General features: G+C 47.4%; 1 protein-coding gene across 1 annotated transcript; it reads left to right on the top strand.

The window, feature by feature from the left end:
- The first annotated feature begins 260 nt into the window (after positions 1-260).
- Positions 261-25,253, top strand: SCPEP1 (serine carboxypeptidase 1). The gene is made up of 13 exons (XM_010951084.3): positions 261-417; positions 2,835-2,983; positions 6,450-6,539; positions 8,609-8,764; positions 9,110-9,184; positions 11,949-12,021; positions 15,484-15,521; positions 16,176-16,304; positions 16,648-16,741; positions 17,527-17,640; positions 19,761-19,898; positions 20,888-21,051; positions 24,652-25,253. The coding sequence occupies exons 1-13, from the start codon at positions 345-347 to the stop codon at positions 24,712-24,714; spliced, it is 1,356 nt and encodes a 451-aa protein (XP_010949386.2). The 5' UTR covers positions 261-344; the 3' UTR covers positions 24,715-25,253.
- Positions 25,254-25,693: the final 440 nt, after the last annotated feature.

The raw sequence follows: 25,693 nt of genomic DNA, 5'->3' as shown, positions 1-25,693 counted from the left end.
CTCTGTAGGTGCAGTCCTGTCGCACAACCCAAGTCAAATCAACGTATTAAAAGCCTCTTCCTTTTTGCTTGTCCCCAAAACGGCAAAGAAGGATGTGATGGGGAGAAAAGAACGCCCCAAGGGCCGTTGCAGGAACTACGGACGGTGAGCCGGGTAGAGGGCGCGTGGAACACTGGAGTCGCCCCGCCCCGCCCCGCCCCGCCCCCGGGCCGACCAGGCCCCGCCCCCGGGCCGCTAGGGCCAGGCCACGCCCCCGAGCCTCTCGGGCCAGGCCCCGCCCTCCACCGTCACGTGGTAGGGGGCCGGGTCCAGCCTGTAGCTGATGCTGCCGCGCGGTATTCGTCATGGAGCTGGCGCCGCGAACCTGTCCCGAGCTGCTGCTGCTGCTGCTGCTGCTGCTTCTGGGCCTGAGCACGGGTAGGTTCGGGCAAAAGCTGCATCAGTGGCGGATGCCTCCTCTCTCCAGGGATGAGAATCTTTTTAAAGCATATTCCTGTTCCTCTGTTTCTACCCTGCGTGTATTGCTTTTGAAACTCACTCTGTTATTTGTTTACTTACTTATTTTGTAATTCAAAGTTCTTTTTCTACTATTTTCTGGCCCTGGGTAGTCTGGTGCCTCCTTTCTTCCATACGCCTAGGTAGAAGTAGTTTGGCAAAGTGTGAGATTTGGAGAAGCTGCTGATCAATGAGGTTTACACGATCTTAAGGCCGTCTCCCTTTTCATGCCGTGATTGGCTGCTAAATGAGGTTATAAGTTCTTTTTTAAATTTTGAGCTGAAACACACGGTCCAAAAGACCCCTGAAGAAAAATCCCACCGTGAATGGGACATTTCACTGAGCTTAATTAAGCCTTTCTTCCTCTACTTGGGCAGAACAGACAAGTTAACAGCTCCCTCACCGCGGTCCTTTCTGGCAAAACTAAACTCGTGTTTAATAGGATGACTTGCAAAAGGATTAGCAGTCTTTAAGCAAAATGACTCCTGGTCTGTCTGAATCAAGAACTGAGAGTGGGAACTGGCCGCAAACTTGCCTTGTGATCCCAGGCAAGTTACTTAACTTGTTTTCTCGGCTGTAAATGGGGATCACGTGACCCTTCAGCTTGTGTCTGGGAAATGTCGAATAGATTGCCCCCTCAAATTTTGACAGTGGTCACTGGCAGGAAAGGGAGGAGTGCCAGAGGTTAGATCAGAAGGGACCAAGCCTTATCTGTCATTTTCAAGATTGTCTGTAATCTTGTGTTACTTGTATGTGTGCTCTTATAGCTACATGTATAATGAAATATTCTAATCGTTCTGTTTTGCTCATCAGACCACTTTCTGGTTGTCTTAATCTCCATCCTTATCAAGTTACAAAATAGCACTGTCTGCTCATCTACTCCCTTCTGTTCTTTCGGGGACCAGTTTTTGTCCTTTTACTTGACACAGGAGCATGAAATTTAAAAAGGAGGAAGTAGAGGCAGAAAACCCCAGTCACCAAGGATCATGCTCCCATCACTTTTTAATAAGCCGCCTGTTTTACCCACAGAGTAGTACCTGAGAAAAAAAGAACTTGAAAGATGTTGCTTTAGCAAAAGTGACAAGAAACTGTGTTTACCCTACTCTTTTCTGATACGTATTTTGCAGATGCTAGAAACGTCAACTAAGGAAAATTGGAGCTGTAATATATTAAAGAATATATATATGGCTTCTGATAAATTTTCTGTCCAAGGGCCTTCCCAGAAAAATTATGCCAGTGTGCATTTTTACCAACAGGGCTAAAGGTCGGTCTCCTGTGTCCTTGTGGACATTGAGTCCCTGCCGTCTGTCCAATAAGCAAAGATTTTTTCAGTGACCTCATTATTGCTTTAATTTTTATATCTTTGAATATTAGTGATGTTAAACATTCTTTCACATATTAATCAGACATTTGTATTTTCCTTTTTATAAATTATTTCCTCATGGCATTTATCCATTGAACCATCAGGATCTTACATTTTTTTAAACTGAGCTAATTAATGATTAAGGAAATACCCTTTTTCATATTTGTTGCCCACCTTTCTTTGTTGTTTGCCTTTTACTTTTATTTTTGTTGTGCAGAAATGTAACAAGTTTCTGTCCTCAACTCTTGATCTTTTTCTTTATAGTCTCTGGGGTATGCTTAAATCATCTCCTCATCCAGGATCAAAACATTCCATTATATTTTCATATTATTTTTAAATTTTAAAATTGATATACTTAATCCATTTGGACTTATCTTGGTTTACAGTGTAAAGAGAGGACCTACGTTTCTATTTTTTTACCTTCAAAAAAGCTAACAGTTTCTCCAGCATAATATAATGAATAATCTTTGCCCCACTAATTTGTGATGCCTCTTTTTTTTTTTTTTTTTTATGGAGGTACTGGGGATTGAACCCAGGACCTCAGGCATGCCAAGCATGCGCCCTACCACCGAGCTACACCCACCCAGCTGTGTGATGCTTCTTTAATCATATGTTAAGTGAGAAAGAAAAATCATCATGTTCATTTTGAGATTTTCCTTTTTTTCCTGCAAATACAAATCTCTCTCTTTTTAAAACAGAGTCATAAACATGTTTTATGCTTACTGTTAAAACTCCAAATATTACAGAGGGTGTAGAGGAAAAAGTGAAAGTCTCCAGACTCCTGGACCATCATTAAGTTTGGTTTGTTTTTTCATTAATGAGGCTTTTTGTCCCTTTTCTCCGCAATATATTGGAGTAAGTAAATTGCCTGATATATAAACCAAATCATCTCTAGCCTAGCACGGCCATCTCTCCTGGGCCTGAGATTTACCTAGACATAGACCTTCAGGAAAATCAAATTGTGCTTCTATTTCAGGTGCTGTCGTTGACAGACCCGCAGAGGAGGGCAAAGAAATATGGGGTTACGTGACTGTCCGGAAGGATGCCCACATGTTCTGGTGGCTCTATTATGCCACCAGCCCCTGCAAGAACTTCTCAGAACTGCCCCTAGTCATGTGGCTTCAGGTAAAAGTCATTTCACTGCCTGGCCTGAGGTTGAAGCCAGGTTTTCCGTCACTTAACCACTTTGCTCTTAAAGGCTCCCAGCTCCACTGTGAAGAACGGATCTGGTAAGGCAGCCAGCTAGGGGTCTCCTAGGCTTGGGGAATCAGCATCCTCTCTGAAACAGGCAAAGGCCATGGTGCAGTCAAAGAGGCCAAATCAGAGAATGAAGGATTCGAGCTTTTGCTGGGATCTTTTTCTACTGAGCCCAGCCCAGGCAGTGGCAGGAACTCTCAGGAATGGAAACTCCTGAACACATATTTGACTCTATGATGACAGAAAGTATTTTGGAAGGTTCCATAGCAAAGACTGAGGTACCCTAACTACCTCCCCTCCTGCTCCTCCGCAAACCCTTTTCTAGACCCTAACCTCTTGGCCCCAGAAAAACTGATCTTTTGAAAAGACTCAACCTTTTGTATCTTCGTGTTAAGAATTGGGCCCTATCCTTCTCCCTAAAGTGTGTTAGTATTTTAATCTTGAGCTCTGGTGGTAGCATTGAAGACAGAGAGCTGGTCAAAAAGTTTGTGGGGACCAGCAGAGGATCCTGCCTTGCATTACTGAGATGGCTGTCCAGAGGTGGCCCACACCCGCCTGGAAGACTGACCTCACTGGAGGGGTTGAGGAGCGTGGTCTTGCTTCACCTTCGGGAGACTGTACGTCCGGCCCAGCTTGGTGCCTAGTTTGCTCACCAGTAAATAGGGCGCCCTGGTACTCGCTTCCATGGGATGTGAAGGTCAGTATTCTTAAGCAGCCTCCCAGTGCCCCCGGCTTTGCCTCCCAGGCCAGTAGATACAGACTTTCTGCTGAGATGGAGCAAAGATACCCAGTTTGCAGGGAGGGACCTTTGTCCCAAGTATTTCCCTGGAGCATAGGTTAAGGTGAGGCTCAGCCTGAGGGTGCAGATAAGAAAATGTCTCAGAAGAAGAACCTATCTGTGTGGCCCAGGGAACTTCTGTCCATCTGGCTGGAGATGAAGATGTGGCGGGGTTGTCAGGGAGAGCCGTGCCAGTCAGGAGAGCCGGGTCCTGGAAGCCTTTCTGCCACTTAAAGCTGCGAAAAGACTCTTCCCTTCTCTGGGCTTTGGTTTTCTAATCTGGGAGATTTCAGTGGTTTGCAAACATTCTGTTAATCAGCAGAACTTTTTCCACCCCCAAGCAAAAGTTTACAGACAGAACCAAAGCAGAAGCAAGAAGAGCTGGGGCAGGGTGGGGGCGGGGTGCGAAGTCCCACCCATTCTGCCTCCCCTTTGTCACACGCTGCCTGTCTAGCACTTCCTGGGCTTTCCAGAACCCAATTCGAAAACCCCTGAATTTCAGAAGTTGCAAGCCTTTTCGGTTAATTTCAGAGTGGGGTGGTGGTTAATTTGAATTAGTTGCGAACATTTGAAAATCAAGACATTTCCTTCCTTTTTTCAAATAATCAGGGAATGTAGTAACTTGGGGCCTGAACTTGCTGTGTCAAAACTGAGTGGTGGGGGCCCCCTTTCAGACAGGCAGGAGCTCCTGGCGGAGGGGACCCTCTGCTTGCTCCTGACTTCTGGTCCCTGGAGGCCATCCCGTTTGACCTTTGGTGACTGCGAGCTGAGATGCTGTTCGATGGTTATTAACTGCCTTACTAACGGACCTGCTCCTTGTCTCCTCAGAGGCCCAAGAGAGGAGGAAAAAGTATGATTAAGGAAGAAATAATTAACTCAGATAAAAGGAGATCTCTTTTAGCAGCCTACTGAGAACACATGCACTGACTTCCCCGGGCAGGTCTTTGAGAATCGAGGTCACATCGTCTGAGTGGAGTGACTCTGAGTAGGGTAGGGTGCTGCTTCCCGTACACTTTCAAGTCTTCTAAGCATTCAGTTGGTCCTCTGACACATTTACCATATTTCAGAATCAGTGCAAAGCCCCGGGCCATGACAGCTCTCCTGCCAAACGTTCTAGACAAAAAAAAAGATTTTGCAGTAGAATGTTCTCAAATAGAACAGAGTTCAGAAAAGGGGATTTCTCCCACAAGGACCATGCCCCTGGAATTCCCAGCTTCCTTCCTTGCCCTCTGGTCCTCTCCCATCCCAGGAAGTCCCCCAGGAAAAAGGGGCCCAGCTTTTCCACTCGAGGACACTTGCTTTTAATTTACTGTGTGTAACACAGTGAACATTTTTCAGTGTTGCCACATCATTTCTCATCGTTTGTGATTCTAAATGGCAGTGTCACATTCCATCCTGTAGACATGTCATGATTTACTGACACCCACTGGGGGACATTGGAGTTGGGTCCGGTTTTTGCTCGTATAAAAGTTGTCAATGCCACTGCAATGAGCATCTGCCTCTGACTTCTGCACTTTTTACCAGTGTGTTAGGAAATCCTAAGATACAGAGGGCATCTTAAGGTACAGAGGGGTTCATAGCCTTCCAATTTTATAATAGTTAACTTGGTGTAGGTTCAAAGCATTAAATAGTTTCATAAAGCCTTTGCGTATTGGGGTCCTCTAGTTACCCCTGATCCCTGACTCTGTGTTGTCTTTTTTTTTTTTTTTTTTTAAGATTTCCCTATACAGATGGTCTTGGCTTCTGTTTTGCCTGAACCATTCCCATTCCCTTCCATCTTTGTGATTCTCCCTTCCCTATCCATCTTGCACAAGGCAGCAGTATCCTTTTATTTGAGGCCCTAGTCCTGTCCCCTTGGCTCAAATGGCCCCTGAGGTTTTGTCCAGAAAAGCACTGACCATCCTTTCCCCTGACCATCTCCTGAAGGACCCCCTCCCCTCTCTTAGCTCTTAGAACCCATAGAACCTTTGCCTCTCCTGGTCTGGGCCCCCATCACTGAGCTTCTGTTCAGAATCCAGTCTCGCCCCAGCCCAGAATGCCCATAGTTTTGAGGGCCTCCTGCCCTGGGACTTCTGTATTTGCTCCGTTATACCCTGGGGATCATCTTGATCAAACTGCCCCTCAGTCTGGGTCCCTTGTAAATCCTCTGGGACACTGAGGAGAGGGTGGTGGAGGGTCAAAGGACCCCACATCTAGTCCTGGCGGAGCCCTGATTGCCACGTTCGCCTCTGTGGGCCTCACTGCTCATCTCTGAAACGAGACGGGTCACACAAGATGTTCTGAAGTCAGAGAGCCCTGTGTCAGGTCAAGGCTTGGGCTCGGTGAATCAGGGGTAGGGAAGTTCCTTCTGGGGACTCTTAGCCCAGGCCGGTTCCTTTCTTTGGAAAGCCTCCAGCAGTTAGCAGGGCACTCGGCCAGAGCAGAGGCTAAGTGCCCATGGCTTAGGCTCAGCAAGAGCCCCTGGTTCACTGGATCGGTTGTGTCTCGTGTGTGAGTTTGACGGAGCCATCACCGAATCAGAAATTGTTTATAGTGAATGTGGTCATCGTTTGTGATGGCGAAGGTTTGACTAACATTTTCTCTGAATTTATTCGTGGTTCTTTTTTCCTTCCACAGGGTGGTCCAGGTGGTTCCAGCACTGGATTTGGGAACTTCAAGGAAATCGGGCCCCTTGACAGTGATCTCAAACCACGAAGAACTACTTGGGTACAGTGAGAGAGGCCCCTAACTCAGGCTGCCCTGGGGCCTCCCCCAGGCTGAGGCCTCCCCCATTTCCGCCGCACCGCTTGACCCCATTCTGGGTGGGGTCACACCTTAAGTGATCCCGCCCCGCCACCCTGCTTCCTGTGTTTCTGGGGGCCTTGGGCACTTGTCCACAGGCCTCTTCTCTAGCCAGCCTCTTTCGTTTCTTGGGACAGCTTACCCCACGTCCATGACCTTTCTCCCCACTTGCCTGCAGAAACCTACTCTAGCAGATACCCTGGGGCTTGTCACAACCCACATACTGGCTGTCCCCGCAGATGCCAGGGTCACCCCTTGTGGCCACAGCCTCTGATCTTTCCTCTCTCTCCTTCGCCACACTGCTTCATGACTTCATCAGGACTTCAAAACCCCTGTCTTCTGCCCTTTTGATGTCTCTCTAGTTCTCTGCCTCCACCCGCCCCGTCACTCTTAGCCCCACTTCCTTACTTAACCAGTCTTCAGCCAGCTCCCCACCCCGGGGCTCCCTTATCCCTCTCCCTCCACACCCGATCTGGGGTCAGTCGCAGCGTCCACCTGCTTGGCTACACTGCCAAACACTGCTGGGCAAAACCACACCATCGGCAGGGTGGGCTGTTGCCCAACTGTGGGATTTGCTGCTGGCTTGTGGCCACCCTCTGCTCTGCTCCTCTCTCGTCTGTTGACAGACACTTGGCTTGTTTCCACCTTCTGGCTACTGTGAATAATGCAGGTAACATTAGTGTACAAATATTCGTTTGGGCCCCTGTTTTCAATTTGGGGGGATATATACCTAAGGATAGAATTGCCAGTCCTATGGTAGCTCTATGTTTAATACCCAAATGTTGTTAATCTTCATCCATCCCTTTTTGCAGCCCCTCTCATGGTGCTTTCAAAGGGCCCCTGCTCCCAGTCCACTTTCCACAGGCTGCTTGAGTGAAACTCTCCAACGTAAATCATTCCTTAGTTTACCATCTTTCAGGTCCCCAAAATACCAGATCCAGAATCCTGAGCATGAACTGGCTCCTGCTGTCTACAACCACATCTCCCAGCACCTCTCCACGTGCTCTTTCCCTTCAGGCCTCTGCTTGGGCAGTTCCTGGGCTGGGGCTTCATTCCTTTGGCCATTTGTTCTCAGTGCTCTCATCATACTTACCTCCGCTTTTCTTCAAGACTCACTGCAGGATCACCTCCTTAAGGTCTCCTCTGGGCCCTTTGATTTTCTTGTCTGTCTCCACACTGGTCTCCTTTAAGCACATTTTACTTACTCTTGCCTCGGCTCTTTGCACGTGCTGTCTCCTCAGCCTAGAACATTCATGTGCTCGTTCCAATTAAATGATCACTTTCACTTGCTGTAGCACAGTGCCCACTGGCTTGTCCCCAAGCCTCCCACAACTAAGAGGGTAATGCCTGGGCCGGGTCTGCACAGGAAGTGAGGAGACCCCAGCCTTGTACCTGATTGTCCCTGATGCTGCCATTACCTTTCCAACTTCATGACCTTGGGCAAGTCCTGGGCCTTTTCTGAGCTTTAATTTCCTGATCAGTAAAGGACATAGCTGGACTGTGTCATCACTAGGGATCTTTCGGGATGTAAAATTCTAGAACTCTAAGCCTCTTTGGAAAAGATATTAGAATAAATTCTGCTGCTCTTGTAGTGTGCAGCGAAGCCGTGCCAATGTGGAAATCAGATTCCTCTTGAATGTGGTATCCAGACCACTCACTGCTTCGAGCTGTTGCCCAGGCCAACACTGTTGGTTCTACCTGTGCAAGCGGATTACATTCAGGACATTTATGTTGTGTGAATGCAACAGCTCAGGGGCTTCCATCCCCATGTATGTGTTACTCTTTCCATCTTGCCTCTCCTTTTTGCCTTTCTCGGCCATAGTAATCCGTGTTCCTGTTCCGGAATTTTTTTTAAATACATTTTATTAACGGGATCATAACCATACTGATGGTCTCACACGTGTGGTTTTTCTTGAGCTCATGTAAGAAAATCAAAAGATAATTGGTGACTGGCTGGCTGATTGCCACTTTTGACTTTCCTCTGTGGCATGTAGCTCCAGGCAGCCAGTCTCCTATTTGTGGATAACCCCGTGGGCACCGGGTTCAGTTATGTGAACAACAGCGATGCGTATGCAAAAGACCTGGCCATGGTAGCGTCAGACATGATGGTTCTCCTGAAGGTCTTCTTTGATTGCCACAAAGAATTCCAGGTAAGCAAAGACTGGGGAATGAGTCAGCAAGGGGCTAGCAGTCTCAGCATGACTTCCATCAGAATATATTTATACTTCCCCGAGCATTCCACGCCCAGCCTATTCCAGAGAAAACCTTTTTGCTCCCAGGACCAGGTGGTGGGCTTTGGTTTCAACCATCTCTAAAGGTGGTTTTCAGCAGGAATGACCCGGAGCCAGTATGATAATCAGACATGGGAGGAAAGGCCAACCAAAAGCTGATTCGTTTTGTCTGGCCATTACATGCAATGGGAATTTGAAATGAATTTGTTTGAATTAAAAGGCATTCAGGATATTTAGTTCTTCATTCATTCCTTTTCTTCCTAGACAATTCCATTCTACATTTTCTCAGAGTCCTACGGAGGGAAAATGGCTGCTGGCATTGGCCTAGAACTTCATAAGGTAACAGGGAAGATGACATTGTTGTTTTGGTTTCAGACAAGAACCGTTATTGTGTTACTTGTTATGCTCACTTGGTTACTAAATGTGCTTTGAGGAGGACCTTGAACATGCAGAGTAAGAGTAAGTCTGTAATAATGACCGTGAAAAGTTTCAAAAAGAACAGTGAAGTCTGCCTACCAGGTATCAAACAAGCTTCCCAGCTTCAGCAAGTAAAGCAGTGTCCTACCTGCATAGCAACAGACAAATGCAGAGAAATGCAGCAGGCTAAAGAATCTAGAGACACATTTTATACATATTTTTATATTTGTTTGTATATGCATCTATGTGTATGTATGAACACACATATGCATCATACTTACACGTGATCATATATAAATGATGATAAAAGATGGCATTGCAATTCATTGAGGGAAAGATAGAATAGTCAATAAATGGTATGGAGACAAATGGCCATCACTTTGGAAAACAGTTAAGTTAGATTCTTGCTTTACATAAAATACCAGTTCTCGACAAATTACAAATCTAAACATAAAAATCAAAACTACAAAAGAACCTGAAAATATAGGAGAAAAGTTTTATAATCTTGGTAAGAAAAGCTTTCTTTTCCTTCATAAGATGAAACACCCAAAAGCCAAAAAGGATAAGGTTGACATATGTAGACCATATAGAAATTTAAAACTTCTTAGAGTTTCATAAATAAGTATAAAACATATACACACATAGACAAATAAATAATAGAAAAAGTATTCCTATCAATACATCTATTTAGAAAGAATTATATCCTAATAGAAAATTGGCAAAAAATACGGACAATTTGTAGAAGAGATGCAAACAGCCTGTGGACACGTGAGCAATGCCCAACTTTTATCAGTAAGCCACATCTGGGAGATCTACAAATATTTAAAAGATTGGTAACACCCAGTTTTAGTAAGAAGTCAGGGGAATAAGTGCTCTCATGCACATTTGATGGGAGTGAAAACTGGTAAATCGTTTCAGAATTTTTTAAGTGAAGATAGAACCCAGGACCTCGTGCTAAGCATGCACTCTACCACTGAGCTATACCCAACCCTTATTTATTTATTTATTTATTTTTTTAGAATTCTTTTTTATTTTTTGAAGTGGGATTTATTTTTTAGAAAAAAAAACCACTTGTTTTTATATAACTTATGAGCGAAGAATGGGTTTTACATTTTCGAGCGGTGGTTGTGGGGTGGGGTGTATTAAAAAAAAGAATATTTCATGACACATGAAAATTAGATGACACTCAAATTTCAGTGTCCACAAATAAAGTTTTATTAGAACTCTCATTTGTTTACATATTGTCTGTGGCTGCTTTAGCAATACAGTGGCAGAGTTGAGTAATTGCAACATAGACTTTTGGTCTACAAAGCCTGAAATGTTTAATATCTGATCCTCTATAGACAGAATTACCAACCCCTGATATAGGGGAGGTCATTCACTTCATTTGGCTTTGAATCAGAAGGCACACAGTGTCCAGACATGATTTCCTCCATGGAATTCTTACACCCTCTGTCTGGACAGAAATTTATCTGAGTGGTTTTGCCTTCACACTATACGGGTGTTCAGTTCTTCATCCGTCTTCCACTTAATAGTTTTAATGTCAATTTTTAATTCTCACATACATCAGTCATTTCATTAGGAGTTTCAAAATGATGGTTTTTCTCCTTCTGTCATTTTGCTCACATTTCCTGGCTGCTATTCTTCTATAAAGTGGAACTTCTCCTCATCCTCTGGGACTGTTTAAGAAACTTGAAAAAAGCTCCTTTTGGAAAAGCCAGATAAAAGCATAATTCTTTCTCTTTTATTACCAGTGTTCAAAGTCGGGGTATTCATTGTTCTTTTAGATCCCTCAATGGCTTGTGCATTAATTCATAATTCAAAATTCAAAATAGATAAAGGTGTACTGTAAAAATTCTTCCTCTTGCCTCTGTCACCTTCCCCAGGTCCACCTTTGTTATTACTTTCTTCTGTACCTTTCCAGGGATGTTTCCTGCCTGTATAAGCTAATTTATATATATTCTTTTCCCTCGTTTTTATACAAATGATTGCATATTCTGCACACTATTCTACATGTCTCTTCTTTAATTTAACAATACACCCTGGAGATATTTTTATATTAGTCCGTAAAAAGCCTTCTCATTCTTCTTTTTAAGTTGTCTCATATACCATGGACATAACCAGAATTTATTTAGCCCAGCCTATTGATATAACTATTTAGATTGTTTTCAGTTTTCTGCTACTGGCCAGATGTATTCCTTTTAAATGAATAAAATGAGCAGAGGGGAATGAGCTCCTAGTCCTAAGGTATCCATCCCACCCCTGAGTACCTTCTGAGGAGTCCAGCTCTTCAGTGATGGCCACTCGGACAGTGACGATTGAACCCAGAGAGCCCCCTGAGCACCTTATGAGAAATCACAGCCCTCAGAAGGAAGAGTACCAGTGTCCCTTCTAAAGAAGATAGGGGCTGCCCCAGACCCCACACACATCCTGCCAACACCTTTGTGAAAACAGTAGAGAAAGACTAAGGGCAGCTCCTACTGATTTTGCAGATGGTGTCAGGGAAGACTTACTCTTGCCCTCCAGTGAGTATCTGACTTTGGACACCCAGGGAATCCTGGGTGGGCAGACGTTTTCTGGGCTCAGGCAAGGCAGTGTATAAAGGCTTGGATCCCTTGTATTGAGGAAGGGATGGAGGTCCCTGAGTCCCCTTGACAAGGATATTTCTTGGCTCCTCTTCTTTCAGGCCATTCAGCAAGGGACCATCCAGTGCAACTTTGCCGGGGTTGCCTTGGGTGACTCCTGGATCTCTCCCATTGGTAAGCACGGAATTTTCAGACATTTTAAAACTCCCTTTCCCCACCCTTCCCTGGGACTTTGGGCTGTGTTGTCTAGATCAGAGAACAAGGCAGTGGAATTCTCTTGGTCCTTGGAGAAGTCAACACAGAAAGTGTTTGCCCCCAGAGCGTCCAGGAAATTTAGGGCTGAGAACTCATTTACAAAGCACTTACCATGGGCTGCCATGGGCTGGACTGAATTCTCTTATTTGATTCTCACAACAAAAGAATTGAATTTTACAGTTGAAGACATTCTTGAGTCTCGTAGAAGTGGTGGAATTGCCCTCTGACCCACAGAATGAGTGGCCTGGGCAGGATTCAAACCCACATCTGTTTGTCATCTTATCCTCTCTGCTTCTTGATGTTAACGTGGACCACTGGGGTGAAATTCTCACCTGCTGGTCATATCGATGCTCAGGGTAGCACTGATCACAGAGGCACCCACACACTTCCCTCGTAAACATTTGGCAGATCAGCAAGTGCTGAGAAGCGATGCCCCTGGCTCTTAGAAGAGGGTACTGGTGGGAGAAGAAATAGAACATTTTCCCCTTTGCAGCTGTCAGAGAGTGATTATGTCAAATGGGATTTCAAGGAGCCACAAATCCATCTGGTCCTGTAACTCGGAGGCTCGCAGTTTCATAAGCTGAGCATCCTTGTTGGGAGTATAGACAGAAACTGTTTGTATTGCAGACACCCAGGGTGTGGCTTCAGGCATCTGAAATAGTCACCGTGTAGGGTTACCTCTAACGAGGATTTCTAAATCTCAGCACTGTTGACGCTTTGAGTTGTACACGATTCTTTGTCGTTGGGGGCAGGGGCGTCCTGGGCTTTGCGGGATGTTAGGATGTTAGCAGCATCTGGACCCTTTAGATGCCAGTAGTTCCACCCCAGTGTGACAACCAGCAGTATCTCCAGACACTGGCAAATGTCCAGCTTCCTAGGCTGTCTGTGCTCTGTACCTTCACTGGGGTGGTCGTTACATGAGTGTATACGTTAATCAAAACTCTTCTAAATGTATGCTTATTGCTTGTGATGTGTGACTATGCCTCAGTTTCTTAAAATAGTAATTTGTTTTAATTTTTAAGTAATATTTTCCCCCTAAAAAATGGAGATTCGGCTTCTTACAGAGCCACATCCCTGATGGATCCAAGACATGCTGATCCACTTGGAATGGTTACTTCTTGCACTCAGTCTCGGCATCTCCAGGGCGGGACTGAAATGACAGACCTGAGAGCCGAGTGCGCATTGCGAGAAGGGCTGCTCTTTGTGTTTCCTCCCTGGATGTACCTCCTAGGAGAAGCCTTGACCCGGGGCGTGAGGGGCCAGCAGGGTTCCTGCCAGGTGTCTCACTCAGAGTGACGACAGGTTCTCATCACAGCTGCTTAACAACACTAAACACTTTGTATGTGCTCATAACTTCATCTCACGCTTACAACAGCTCCGTGGGATGGAGGCTGTTATCACCCCAGTGTTTGGAGGTGATGAAACTGAGACTCAGAGAGGTTAAGCACTTTTCCTAAAGTCACCCTGCTAAAGCCAGGATTCACATCCAGAGGCCACAGGCACTGGAATCCGTGCACTTCACCATAACCCTGCTTTCCTCCCCGAGACCAGCAAGTGCAGCCTCGTGGCTTTGCACGTGCCCTTCACCCTGCCCCAAATCTCCCTTCTTCACCTTGCCACCTCCCCCTGTGAGTCCTCCTTCCCAGATCTTAGTCCCTCCTTCCACATCCACCTTAAGTATCAGTCTTCCATCCCAGAAGCATGCTCTTTTTGAAGGAGAAATACTGTTAATTTTCATGAGCAGTTATTAATTGCTTGCTAGGTAGTAGGTGTTGTTCGAGGTGCCAGGAAAGGTGTACAGACACGCTTCATGTCTTCAAGGGGATCTGCACAGTTCAGTATGGTGGCCATAGCCACGTGTGACTAATTTAAATTAATTAAAATATGAGAAAATTTTCAGTCTTTCATTTGCACTACCCCCATTTCAAGTGCCCAGTAGCCGCATATGACTGTTGCCCACCCAGATACAGAACATTTCCATCAGTGCAGAAAGTTCTGTTGGACATCTGAGGTTCACATCAGAGGTCATCAGACTACGAGCTCCAGGTCAAGTCTGTCCGGCCGCCCTGCTTTGTTGAATAAGGTTTTACTGGGACACAGTCCCACCCGCTTATTTGCATGTTGTCTGACTATTTGGAGGCAGCAACAACAGTAATTGCAACAGAGACCGGCTGGCCTGCAAAGCCAAAAATATTTGTCATTTGTCCCTTCACAGAAAAGATTTGTCAGTCCCTGGTCCAGCTCAAGCAGGGAGTGGGATGCCTTGGAGAACTGTAGACGAATGTTTATATTAAGAAACCAAGGCACAGGTTTGATGGTTCAGCTGGAGAGGTGAATGGCAGCTGGGTCCCAGAGGACCTGGCGTGCCTGTACTTCTCAGGGTGTACTCTGAAGAATACCGATCCAATGAGATGCTGTACAAAGGGCCCCGAGGTCAAATGAGTTTTGAAAGTGCTAAATACTGGCTCCTGCCCCTCAAGGTTCACAGGCAGATTAAAGGCTCTGAGAAGTCCTGCAGTAAAGAAATGTGTTGTCTTTTGCATAACCCCAAAGGTGTTTAACCGAAGACATTTTTTTCTTCTAACTCCCAGGTTAACATTCGGCAGGACTGAGGTTATTTGAAACATACTTTGAGATGCTTGGGCTTAAGGGAAACCATTGAGGGCTTTTAAGCGAAGGAGTGACATATTCAAATGTGCTGTCTAAGTTATGATCCTTGATATCTTGTTGGAATGTCTCTCAGTGGCACTAACCTTACCTAGTGTTCTGTAATTGTGAACTTGTCCAAACCCAACTCTTCTCTTTGAGGGCAGGTGTGGTCTTATATTGATATCTTTTAAAGCTTCTTATTGGCTTCAGGCACTTTGTAAATTCTCGATATATTTTTGGAATTGAAATGAATTGATTGGCAGCGTGGCCATAGACACTTGAATTACGAAATCATTAGCCTTCTTCCTTAATTAGCTCCTTAGTGGAAGCTGGTGTCCCTAGATTGGAGGCCCGAGCAGGATGCAGAGCAGAACTGTGAGGGCGGGGAAATATTTTCAGCTGACAGAAAGTCTAGAAGTCTGCAGATAAGAGCCTCCGCTGCACCCGCACGGCCGGCCTGTGCTGCCATCACTGGTGATGACTGAGTTGCTGGGCCAGTATCAGGCCAAGTGAATGTGTCATTAGTCCTGAGTCAACAGAAAGGCTCCCACAGCCTCGCCCCACCTCCCAGCCGCTGGACATCAGCCCTGCATGGACACCGGGGAGTTAAGGTGTCCATGGGTGGGCCAAAGCCACTGGGTTTCTTGCTTTGGAAGGAAAGCTGGTTAGGTATTTTTGTGGGGAGGACAGAGCCACAACAAACTTATTTCATATGTATGTGATTTCCTTTAGATTCGGTGGTCTCCTGGGGACCTTACCTGTACAGTGTGGTGAGTATATGAGCCCCACTTCTGTCCCTTTGTGTAACAGCCCAGCTGACCTCTTCTGGCTCTGTCCCCAGGAGGGACAAAGCTAGTTTGGGTTTGCCTATGCGGTGGACACTGCTCCCTAAGGACATGTCAAATAATCCATATCAAATTGAAGACCCCACACAGCAAAAACAAATGTGACAATGAATATATGTATGTTCATGTATAACTGAAAAATTGTGCTCTATGCTGGAATTTGACACGGCATTGTAAAATGACTATAACTCAATAAAAAAAAGTTAAAAAAAAATTGAAGACCCTAAGCAACAGCTGGCCTTGGGGACAAATTTAAAGACGCATCAGCACAATTATTTCGTTTCTCTAGATACAGGAAATGCACATTTTTTAATCCCCTCAGCTTTTGATAATAGAAATTTTCAAATACGCAGAAGTTAAAAGATGATGGTGAACCCCCATATACCCACCGCCTAGACTCAGTGAACATTTTGCCATATTTCTTTCATTAATAAACACGTCACTTGTAACGATACACTGTCCCACATATGCTTCTCTTTCTCCTTCCTCTCACTCTTTCTGTTACCTGCCCCTACCCAGAGCAGCGCCAGATTTGTGTCTCTAGCAAAGTGGACTTTCTGTTCTCAATTTACATTCCAGTCTCTTCTCGACGACCAAGGTCTGGCAGAGGTGTCTGAGATTGCAGAACAAGTCCTGGATGCCGTAAACAAGGGACTCTACAAAGAGGCCACCATGCTGTGGGGGAAGGCGGAAATGGTCGTTGAAAAGGTACCAGGGGACACGCTCCGGGCCAGCCTGCTTGGCTTTTTCCTCTGGGCAGCGGGCCCCTGCTTGGTGTTGGGGTCTGTCCTGCAGATCAATTCGCCCTGGAAATTAACACGCACACCCTTGGTTTTCTCCCGCGGCGTCGGCGCTCCACGCAGATGGGTGGCTCACTACTCTAGCTGACATTGCTAGTCTCTGAGCTTTCATTTCTTTCTAGTCCAAGCAGATGTACAAAGTTAAAGCTGTCTCCTTGGATAAGATGGAGAGCCAGGTGCCTTTCCATTTTACAGCTTTGATGATAGATAAAGAAAGGAAACAAACAGCCAAGTATGTGTCTGTATTTCAGAACACAGATGGAGTGAACTTCTATAACATCTTAACGAAGAGCACCCCTGAGTCTGCAGCAGAGTTGAGTTTTGAATTCACCCAGAGCCACCTAGGTGAGTGGACCTTGAAGTTGTGAGACCCTGTCGCAGCCTCCATGCTAGAGGAAACCAAATTTTTAAAAAGCTTTATTGACATAGAATTTACCTACCATAAAATTCATCCATTTTAAGTGCGTAATTCAATGGCTTTTGGTTTATTTACAGAGTTGTGCAAACATCACCACAATCCAGTTTTAGAACCTTTCCGTTGCCCCAGAAAGATCCCGCATGTCCCACATGTCCGCCTGCCGTTCCCACCCTCAGCCCTAGGCAACCACTGATCTGCTTTCTGTCTCTAGATTTGCCTTTTCGGGACATTTCATATAAATGGAATCCTGCACTAGGTTGTCTTTTGCATCTGGCTTCGTGCACTTAGATAGTGTTTTTGAGGTTTGGAAACCGGCTTCTGCACATTGAATTACGATGTCAGTCCTCCTAAAAGCTGGATTGCGTTGTCTTCCAGCTGCGCCTGCTTCACTGTGGGTTCCAACTGCCTGGCATCCTCCTTCGTACAGAAGCTGCAGGAACCTCTTGATTCCACCCAGCTGATTTCCTTTGACCGTGCTGGATAATCTCCATGGCCCCAAAGTACATAAAAGGCAGCAATCAAAACTAATACAGCATCTCCACTTTGAACACGGTCCCGACTTTCTCCCCCATCTGGGGAGAATCAGGGGGATGCTTTTCATTTCCCAGGTGCAGGCCTCCCTCTTACGAACAGCATCCCCAGAAGCCTAGAAAAGAGGTCCTCTTGGTCGAATCTCCAGTCCTTTGACTCACCGTGTACCAGTTTGTTTTAGTCCGTCTTTTCCAGCGCCACGTGAGACAACTGCAAGAGGATGACTTGAGTCAGCTCATGAACGGTCCCATCAGAAAGAAGCTCAAAATTATTCCTGAAGACTGCTTCTGGGGAGGTAACTTATGTGAGCTAATTAACTGCCTTTTGTAGAGCTGGGGGTGAGAGAGGTGGAAATGCAAAGCCCTTAATTTGTGGGATGGGTTTTTGTGGTGGTGAGGGTGTGTACGGGTAGAACAGTATTGCTGTCCACATTTTATGGATGAGCAAACACGTACTGAGACAGTAAATAACATGCCAAAATTGGTTCAGAATAAGGGGGTGGTTAGGGAAGTGGGTGGGGAGGAAGTAAATGATTGTGAGTTGATCACTGTGAAGCCAGGCAGGTTGGGTACATAAGAATCATCAGACACGCTTCTCTTTCCTTTTGTATCAGTTTGAAGTTTTCCATAATGAAACACTGAGATTAAAAGAGCCATGCCTGGGGGAGTGGAAGCAGGGTATAGCTCAGTGGTAGAGCACATGCTTAGCATGCACGAGGTCCTAGGTTCAATCCCCAGTACCTCCATTAAATAAATAAATAAGCCTAATCTCTCCCCTCCAAAAAAAAATTTTTGTTATGTTTATTGGAAAAAAAAAAAAAGCCATGCCCAAGGCCACAGTTGGTTGTGGTGTGACTTCTGGACAAAGGTCCTTTTGGACAGGTTTTGACTGGCTGTCTCTGGCCAGCCTCCGCACGCATCCTGATGTGGATGTGGTCTGCCATCTACCACATCCTGGTATGAAGAACACAGTGAGGAAATACTGGGGTCCCCAGGAACCAGGGCCAGGTAGAATCTAGGACAAGTTCCTGCTCAATTCTGTAAGGAAGCCACGAGCAAGTGGGACTCCCAGACTCCTGGAGAGGGAGCATTCCAAGCTGAGGAGGATATAGTTCATGTCCAAGGTACCCCAAAGCTATGCCTCTGTAGGGCGGCCCCTTGACAGCTGCAGAGAGGCTCAGACTTGGCTCTGGTCCTGCCTTCCTCAGGGCACACGGCCATCCTCCCAACCGGCAGCCAGCAGAGGACTCGTCCTAGACCTGGTGTCTTCCCCTTCACCCCTTAGCGCTTTCTAGAAATGAGGGGAAGGTTAATTGGCTCAAATAAAAAGAATGCGATGTCAGAGCTGTAAGGGGTGGGGACCACTGCGCAAGGAGCAGGAGGTATGAGCGCCCCCAGGAGGCCAGATGAAGGTCAGAATCACAAGAGCACATCTTTTCAGCCCAGCCCCCTCGTCTTACCTTTGTGACACTGTTGTCCAGCCTGGCTTCTGTCTTTACGGGGATCCTCCCCCTCTGCCCAGTGTGGCTAGATGGGCGGGCTGACTGCTTTTTTGCAGATGTAGACTGATAGAGAGAACTCCCTCTTGCTCCGCGTGTGTCTGTTTGTGGCCTGGAAAGAAGTTGTCCTTGCCCAGTGCCAGTGTCCTGAGTCCAGTTTGTAGTTGAGCCAACCCACTCTGAAGGCTGCCAGGCCTGCGTGCATGTCCCAGGTGGTCCCTGGCTGTTTGACCTGGGGCGGGCTTCTCAGCCTCTCTGAGCCACATCCTCTGTAGCCATGGCAGCAGTGAAATCTCCTAACCCCCCAGGGTTGATGAAGGTGAAACAAGATGTTGCTTGTCGAGCGCTTACTTAGCTCGGTGCCTGGCAAGTGAAAACAGATGGCAGCTGTGCTGCAGTTGTTTGGTGTGATGGTGCTGATGCTGTCGGCCGGCGCTGAGCATCCCCTCTCTTGCCTGGGGCTAGTCATCCAGGTGACTTCCCCCAGGGCCAGCTCTGAATTGGTTTGGGGCTGGTGTCTTTATTACCAAGGTAGCTCTGCTTGTTCAGAACTTAACACATGGCCCTAGTGTTACTCTGCCAAGGAGGAAAACTAACACTGGCCTTGAAGCAGTTTGTGCCCTGAGAGGAGCAGCTTGAAGTGTATTTTGTGACCCTCCCTGTTCCCTTGGGTATTAGCCTAGGTTCCCATCCCTCACTGGAAATGGCATCCGCTCTCATCCCAGGCACCCGAGCGAACAGAGCACGGGTGTGGTGTGTGCCCCGCTTCCACGTGGCTGGCTCGGGGCACAGATGGGCCGCTTGGTCCCGCTGGTGAAGAGTCGGTATGCAGTCTCCAGTAGGTGCTGGATGCTCTGGGACGCTTCTTGTTCTAGCAGATTCTGAGCTGCTGCCTCTTTCTCCTTCCCCACATGCAGGCCAGTCTACCAGCGTCTTCCAGAACATGGAGGGGGACTTCATGAAGCCGGTCGTCAGCATTGTGGACGAGCTGCTGGAAGCCGGGGTCAACGTGACCGTGTATAATGGGCAGCTTGACCTCATCGTGGACACCATGGGTAGGGACCACTCGGAGGGGCGCATGGGCTGAGCTGGAAGGGGACTGGCCTCTTAGGGCTGCGGACATTGAGATGGCAGAAGGAAGGCCGTTTCCTGTTACATGCGTCCACCCCTGACCTTGGCTCTTTGGAGAGGGCGGGGCTGCCCTAGGCTGTGAGCTGCTCAGAGAAGCCAGGTCTGTCCAGCTTTTGAGGCCTTAGATATGATTAAAGAAACGGACAACACTCCCCCCCACCGCAAACATTTAAAAGAAGCCATTTCTGGGGCCATTTGGACAATGGCAGCATTTAACTGGGGGGAAACGTCGTTTTGGGGCGGTGTCACAGGAGCTGGAAGCCCTGCAAGGTGAGTTAAGACTAAGCCCTCCCGACCCCGTAAGCCTGAGGACCCAGGGGAACTGGTCTTATGGTCTTTGCGTCCCTGTCACACTGGCTGCTGCCCTGGGCCCACCTCTGGTTTCAGGAGGGCCGGAGGGAGGTCCAGGCAGGCTCTCAGAACTGGCAGGCAGATTGAGGCCCCTGGTCTGGCAGATGTGAAGTCAGCAGGATTGAATATTTTTTGCAACTTGTGAGCCCAGGGCACTGAGAACAATTTGAAAAGGTTCTGCATTTCTTCCCTGAACTGCCCACGTGGTCCACGGTACCATCTCCTTGTGCTGAGGCTTCTCCATCCTCCTGACAAGGTCCCTGCTCTCCTTCCTACAGAGCAGACAGCAGCGGGAGAGTCAGAGGCAAAAAGCAGTCCGGCTTCAGAGCCGTTAGGTTTCACCCGGGCAGCGTGGGTGTGGCCGGGACACCCAGTGCTGCACATGCAGGGTCTCGGGCCCCGCCCAGATCCAGTGTGGCAGAATTTGCCTTCTAACAAGATCCCAGGGTGAGTTTTAATGCAGGTTCCAGCTTGGGGATTCCACGCCAAATCGTAGGATCTAGATTTCTGTTTCTGCTCCACTCGGCTCTTAATGCCAGGCCCTTCTTGTCCCCCTTGCCAGGTCAGGAGGCCTGGTTGCGAAAACTGAAGTGGACAGAGCTGCCCAAGTTCAACCAGCTGAGGTGGAAGCCGTTGTACACTGACCCTAAATCTTCTGAAACATCTGCTTTTGTCAAGTCCTACAAGAACCTGGCTTTCTACTGGATCCTCAGAGCTGGACACATGGTGAGAGAGAGTCAGCGTTTGTTGCAGGCTTCGGGCTCTGCCAGGCGACCCGCAGGCACTGGTGACGCGTGTCACCGCCTGGGCTGGTCTCATACGTGCCTTGGGCCTGTGGGTGTTGCAGGCTCGCTAAGGAAGCTCTGCTTCATTTACAAAGTAAATCCTCCTGAGACTCACCCTGGGCTCTCTATCCTCTGCTCTTTAGTTTAAATGAGTCGAATGGTACTTTCTTCTGAACAGTCTGTCCTGAAGGAACATGTGGTCCTGGGGGAAGGAGGGAGAAACAGTCTTTCCCCAACGTTTTCAGGGGGTGAATCCGGAGCTTGGAGGTCTGTAAGGCTGAGCGCAGTGCAGGTACAAGGCGGGGAGAGTTTGGGAGCAGCGATGGTTCTAGAACTCCAATCCAGAAGAGGCTTCTCCTGCAAAGAGGGGCACTGAGCCCACTGCACTCCCGCACCTGCACAGAGAACACAGTGTTTTCCCTGAGGTTGTAGGTTGACTGAGTGACTTTCCATGGGCTGAGGGAGACTGTGGAGGGGTGACTGCACACACACATGCACACACACATGCATGCACACACACGCATGCACACACACACGGACACCCACACAGGAGCCAGAGGCAGGAATGTCAGGAGGTGGAAAGGGCCCAGGGGCTTCCCTCATAGTTATGCTTTGGTCGCTTAAACACAGGGTCTCCCTTCATCCCAGGATGGTGGTTTCCTGGAGGAGGTAATTGGGAGGGATGGTAAGGCTTGGCTCCATTGTGCCGAGACAGAATCTCCACAGGGTAGGGGCTGAGGGTCTGCTGTGTGCCTGGAAAGAAGGTCTAAGGAACAGGTCTTAAAGCTCTGTGTGCATGCCAAGCACATAGTGTGTTTACTTGGATGGCCAAGGAGGTGCTGAGGGATCTGGGGGCTGGGGGACCAAAATGGCCCCTCTGCAAGCTACTCTTTAGGGCCATTCGTGATTCCCAGCTGGGGTCAGTCTTGCCAATCAGGGGACTTCAGTGATGTCTGGAGACATTTTGGATTGTCACAGCTTGAGGGTGGTTGCTCCCAGGATCCAGTGGGTAGAGGCCATGGGTCCTGGTATCCATCCTCCCATGCACAGGACAGACCCCCCCCCCACCATGAAGAATTGTTCCACATAGAATGTCAGTCGTGTCAAGGTCAGGAAACCCTGGTATAGAGGAAAGCCGGAGCTGGGGTATCTGGTAGACTTGGTCTCACAATATTTATTAGGTATTTTGACCCTGGATCACTTATTCTTAACCTCTCTGACTCTGAGTCTCCTCTTAAGAACTTCCCAGAAATGAAGATGCAGCCAGCTTTTAGAGAACCTGACTTACTCTTTGGTTCCTTTCTTCATTGAGCAAACATTTGAGTGTCTCATAACTACTAATCCCTGTGCCAGGCACTGGGAATTCACGGATGGATGGCGCACCATCCCTGTCCTCAGGGAGCTCTTGGGCCAGAGGGACTAACAACATGGGGCGAGAAATGCCAGGGGGAGAGGAGGCCCAGCCCAGGCTTCAGGGTCTAGAAGACCAGGCTGTAAGCATGGGCAGGAGATAGCTCGATGAAGAGGAGAAGATGTGGGGGATTCCCAAGGAGCCTTCAGACAACTGAGGCCTCAAGGTTGGGGAGGGGTGTCTCCCCATTGCCGGGGAGAGGTGAGGTAGAAGAAGGAGACTTTCTATACTTCAGTAAAGGAGCTCAGACCTACCCTGAAAGCAACAGGGTGCCACTGGGGGGTTTTAAGCAAAGGAGTGGAGTTACCAGATTTGTCTATGAAATAACACTCTAGCAGTTGAGGACATGGGACAAGACTAGGGCAGAGAGCTGATCTAAGATGCTTTTATGATCATCCAGAAGGGAGAGAAGTAGAGGAATTTGATAAAGTATAAGAAGGGAGATTGAGCAGCACTTCGTGACTGTTTCCCTGTAGAACAGCCAAGAAGGATATCTGCAGGGAATTGATTATATAAACTGCATCTGTATAGGTCTGCAGTTAAATGTTTCTCTGTGGAGTTAGAGGTCTGGGAGTCAAGTGTGGAAAAGGCAAGGGACTGGGTTTAAGAGGCGGGAGGAAAAAGAAGGGCCTACAAATGAGACTTGAGAAAGGAGCAGCTAGAAAAGCAGGAGGGAGACCAGGGACACCCCCAAAGCAGAGACGGGCTGGCGGTGTCCAGTGCTGCTGAGAACCCAGGTAAAGGACTGCGACGTTAGCAGTGATTTGGGTTCACTGGAGTCGCCGTGACTGTGGCCAGCATCCTAAGACAGCGTCTGGACTGGCAGGCTGGGAAGCTAGCATGGAAAGGACGGAGCAGATGAATGAGCAGCGAGGGTGAGAGGACAGCTTCCTTTAAGTAACCAGAAGGAAGCAGGAGGCCCACTTTCTTAAGAAACTTGATTTGAAGAAACAGTGAACAAGGTGGCAGCAGGACACAGGGTTAAGAAGGCATTTTGTCGTGGCTCTGAGTACCTTTGGTGTTGACTGGGAAGAGGCAGGGGAAGTCTTAGAGCACACACAGTTCTAGGCAAGGGTCCCTGCGGAGGCAGGTTGGAGGGGCGGGGGGTGGGGAGCCAGCCATGGGCTCTCATCAGTGCACGGAGTTCAGGCCCGTTTCCTCTTGGTTTGTCACAGACAGAACAAGACATCAGTTGGGGGCAGCCTTAAAATAGCACCTGGAGGCTGTTATTAAATCACCCCTCAACCACTTCCCCTTTAGTTGGTGGAGTGTCGCTACCCCACCATGCCTGCGCCTCCCCCCGGGGACATTGCCTGGCGGGAGGGTTGGGGGCAGGAGTGTGAGAGAATCGTAGAACCATGGAATTTCATAACTTGGAGCCATCTACTCTACCCACCATCTTTGTGGAGGAGAAACTGAGGCCTCGGCCCCTTCCCCTTTGGATGGGGTGTGGGGAACAGATTTTTTAAAAGGAATTACTTGAAAAATCTTACAGAAATACAAAAGAAAATTGAATAACAATGTAAAACTGGGGGTGCCACCCAAAGGGTCCTGTTGGTTTGTATTTGTTTATAGGTTTGCTGGTAGCTTCCCTCTCAGCTGTTTGCTTCCCTGTTCCCAGAATGGAATCCTTTCTACACAGAGAATCCTTTAAAATGTTTAGGGGGAGGGTATAGCTCAGTACGGGCTTAGCATGCACGAGGTCCTGGGTTCAATCCCCAGTACCTCCTTTAAAAAACAATAAATAAATAAACCTAATTACCTACCCTCCCGGCCAAAAAAAAGAAAAATGTAGAGTCTTCCCTCTTCCTTGAGCAGGCTGGGTCTTAATAACATAAGCACAGCCTTTATATAAAGAAATCAATAAATCAGCCCCAAATGGAGTAGAAGGTTCTTTCCTAAATGCTGACTTCTCTAGACCGCTGCACCCAGCATGGTGGGGGGCCCAGAAGGGCTTCTGTCCAGCACATGGTCATTTCACAGAAGGGACCCTGTCTTACAGGATGCAGCCAGGTGCAGCTGTCCTCCCAGGTTGCTGTCACAGAGCTGGCCCCCTTCCTGGTTGCTGAATCTGAAGCCGGCCCTAGGAATGGAATCAGGAGTGCTAACTCAGATACTGCTTGATTCTAGGTCCCTTCCGACCAAGGGGACATGGCTCTGAAGATGATGCGGCTGGTGACTCGGCAAGAATAGGATGGGCTGGGCTGGAGGTGAGCTGACTGGCCTTGGCACACGGGAGCTGGAGCAAGCACCCTTCTCCCCTTGAATCTGATCTGGGGGCGGTGAGGGGGGAGAACCAGACCTGGGCTGTGGTTGTGAAAGTTCCTGTTGGCTTCCGCAGCGAACAAAATCACTGCCCCTGTGGCAACTTGGAAATCATTTCTGCTTCGGAAAAAAAGTGATTTTTTAAAAAATGGTTTTGTTTTAATCAGAGTGAAGCATTGAAATAGATTAACTTTTTCTTATCACAGAAGCAAATGATGTGATTTATAGAGAAAAGGAAAATGCAGGTAAACAATGAACAAAGTGAACCTGTATGCTCCTTTCAGGGATAAGCACTGTTACCACTGTAGTGTATGTCCTTGCACATCTTTTTGTTTTGCTATATATGCATATATATTTTTTACAAAAAAAAAAATGGAATCATTGCTCTTATTTTATAGTCTACTTTGTTCACAGATCTGTATGTCTTAAACACCTTTCTATGTCAATAAATGTTCTCCTATAATGTTTTTAACGTTCTGAGCATTCCACTTTATGGATGTACCATAATTTATGTACCAAATGCCCAGGGGTTTCCCATAAGCAGTTTCTGGTTTGTCGATTTTATAAACGGTGCTCTGGCGATGCATCCTGATAGTTACATTTTTATGCCCATCCTTATAATTTTCTCACAACAGATTCTTAAAAGCTCACTTATTCAGTCAAATGACTATAACATCTCGTTAAAATTAAAATGACGGATTCAGGGCTTTTTAAGTTTTAATTCACGGCTCAAGATCTGCCTAAGGGACCTGATAGCTTCTATGACAGTCCTGAAAGAAATACGGCCTCCTGTAGTTGTGGTGCTGAGGTATTAAAAAAAAAACAAAAGACCCAAAGTCTGTTCCTGCAGAGTGTGAGTTAATAGCAGGTTCTGCCCACGTGACCAGCCCCTCCTCGCCAAGACTGA

This window comes from Camelus bactrianus, chromosome 16, assembly GCF_048773025.1.
Source record: "Camelus bactrianus isolate YW-2024 breed Bactrian camel chromosome 16, ASM4877302v1, whole genome shotgun sequence".
Taxonomy (NCBI): domain Eukaryota; kingdom Metazoa; phylum Chordata; class Mammalia; order Artiodactyla; family Camelidae; genus Camelus; species Camelus bactrianus.
Note: the sequence above shows the minus strand (reverse complement) of the source record. Positions and strands in the feature narration are given on the sequence as shown.

Bases quoted from the DNA above. Each gene is read 5' to 3' on its own strand.
- SCPEP1 (XM_010951084.3), top strand. From the start codon at position 345: ATGGAGCTGGCGCCGCGAACCTGTCCCGAGCTGCTGCTGCTGCTGCTG. The intron at 16,742-17,526 runs GTGAGTGGACCT...AGTTTGTTTTAG, and splicing joins ATTCACCCAGAGCCACCTAG to TCCGTCTTTTCCAGCGCCAC. The intron at 19,899-20,887 runs GTAGGGACCACT...CCCCCTTGCCAG, and splicing joins CCTCATCGTGGACACCATGG to GTCAGGAGGCCTGGTTGCGA.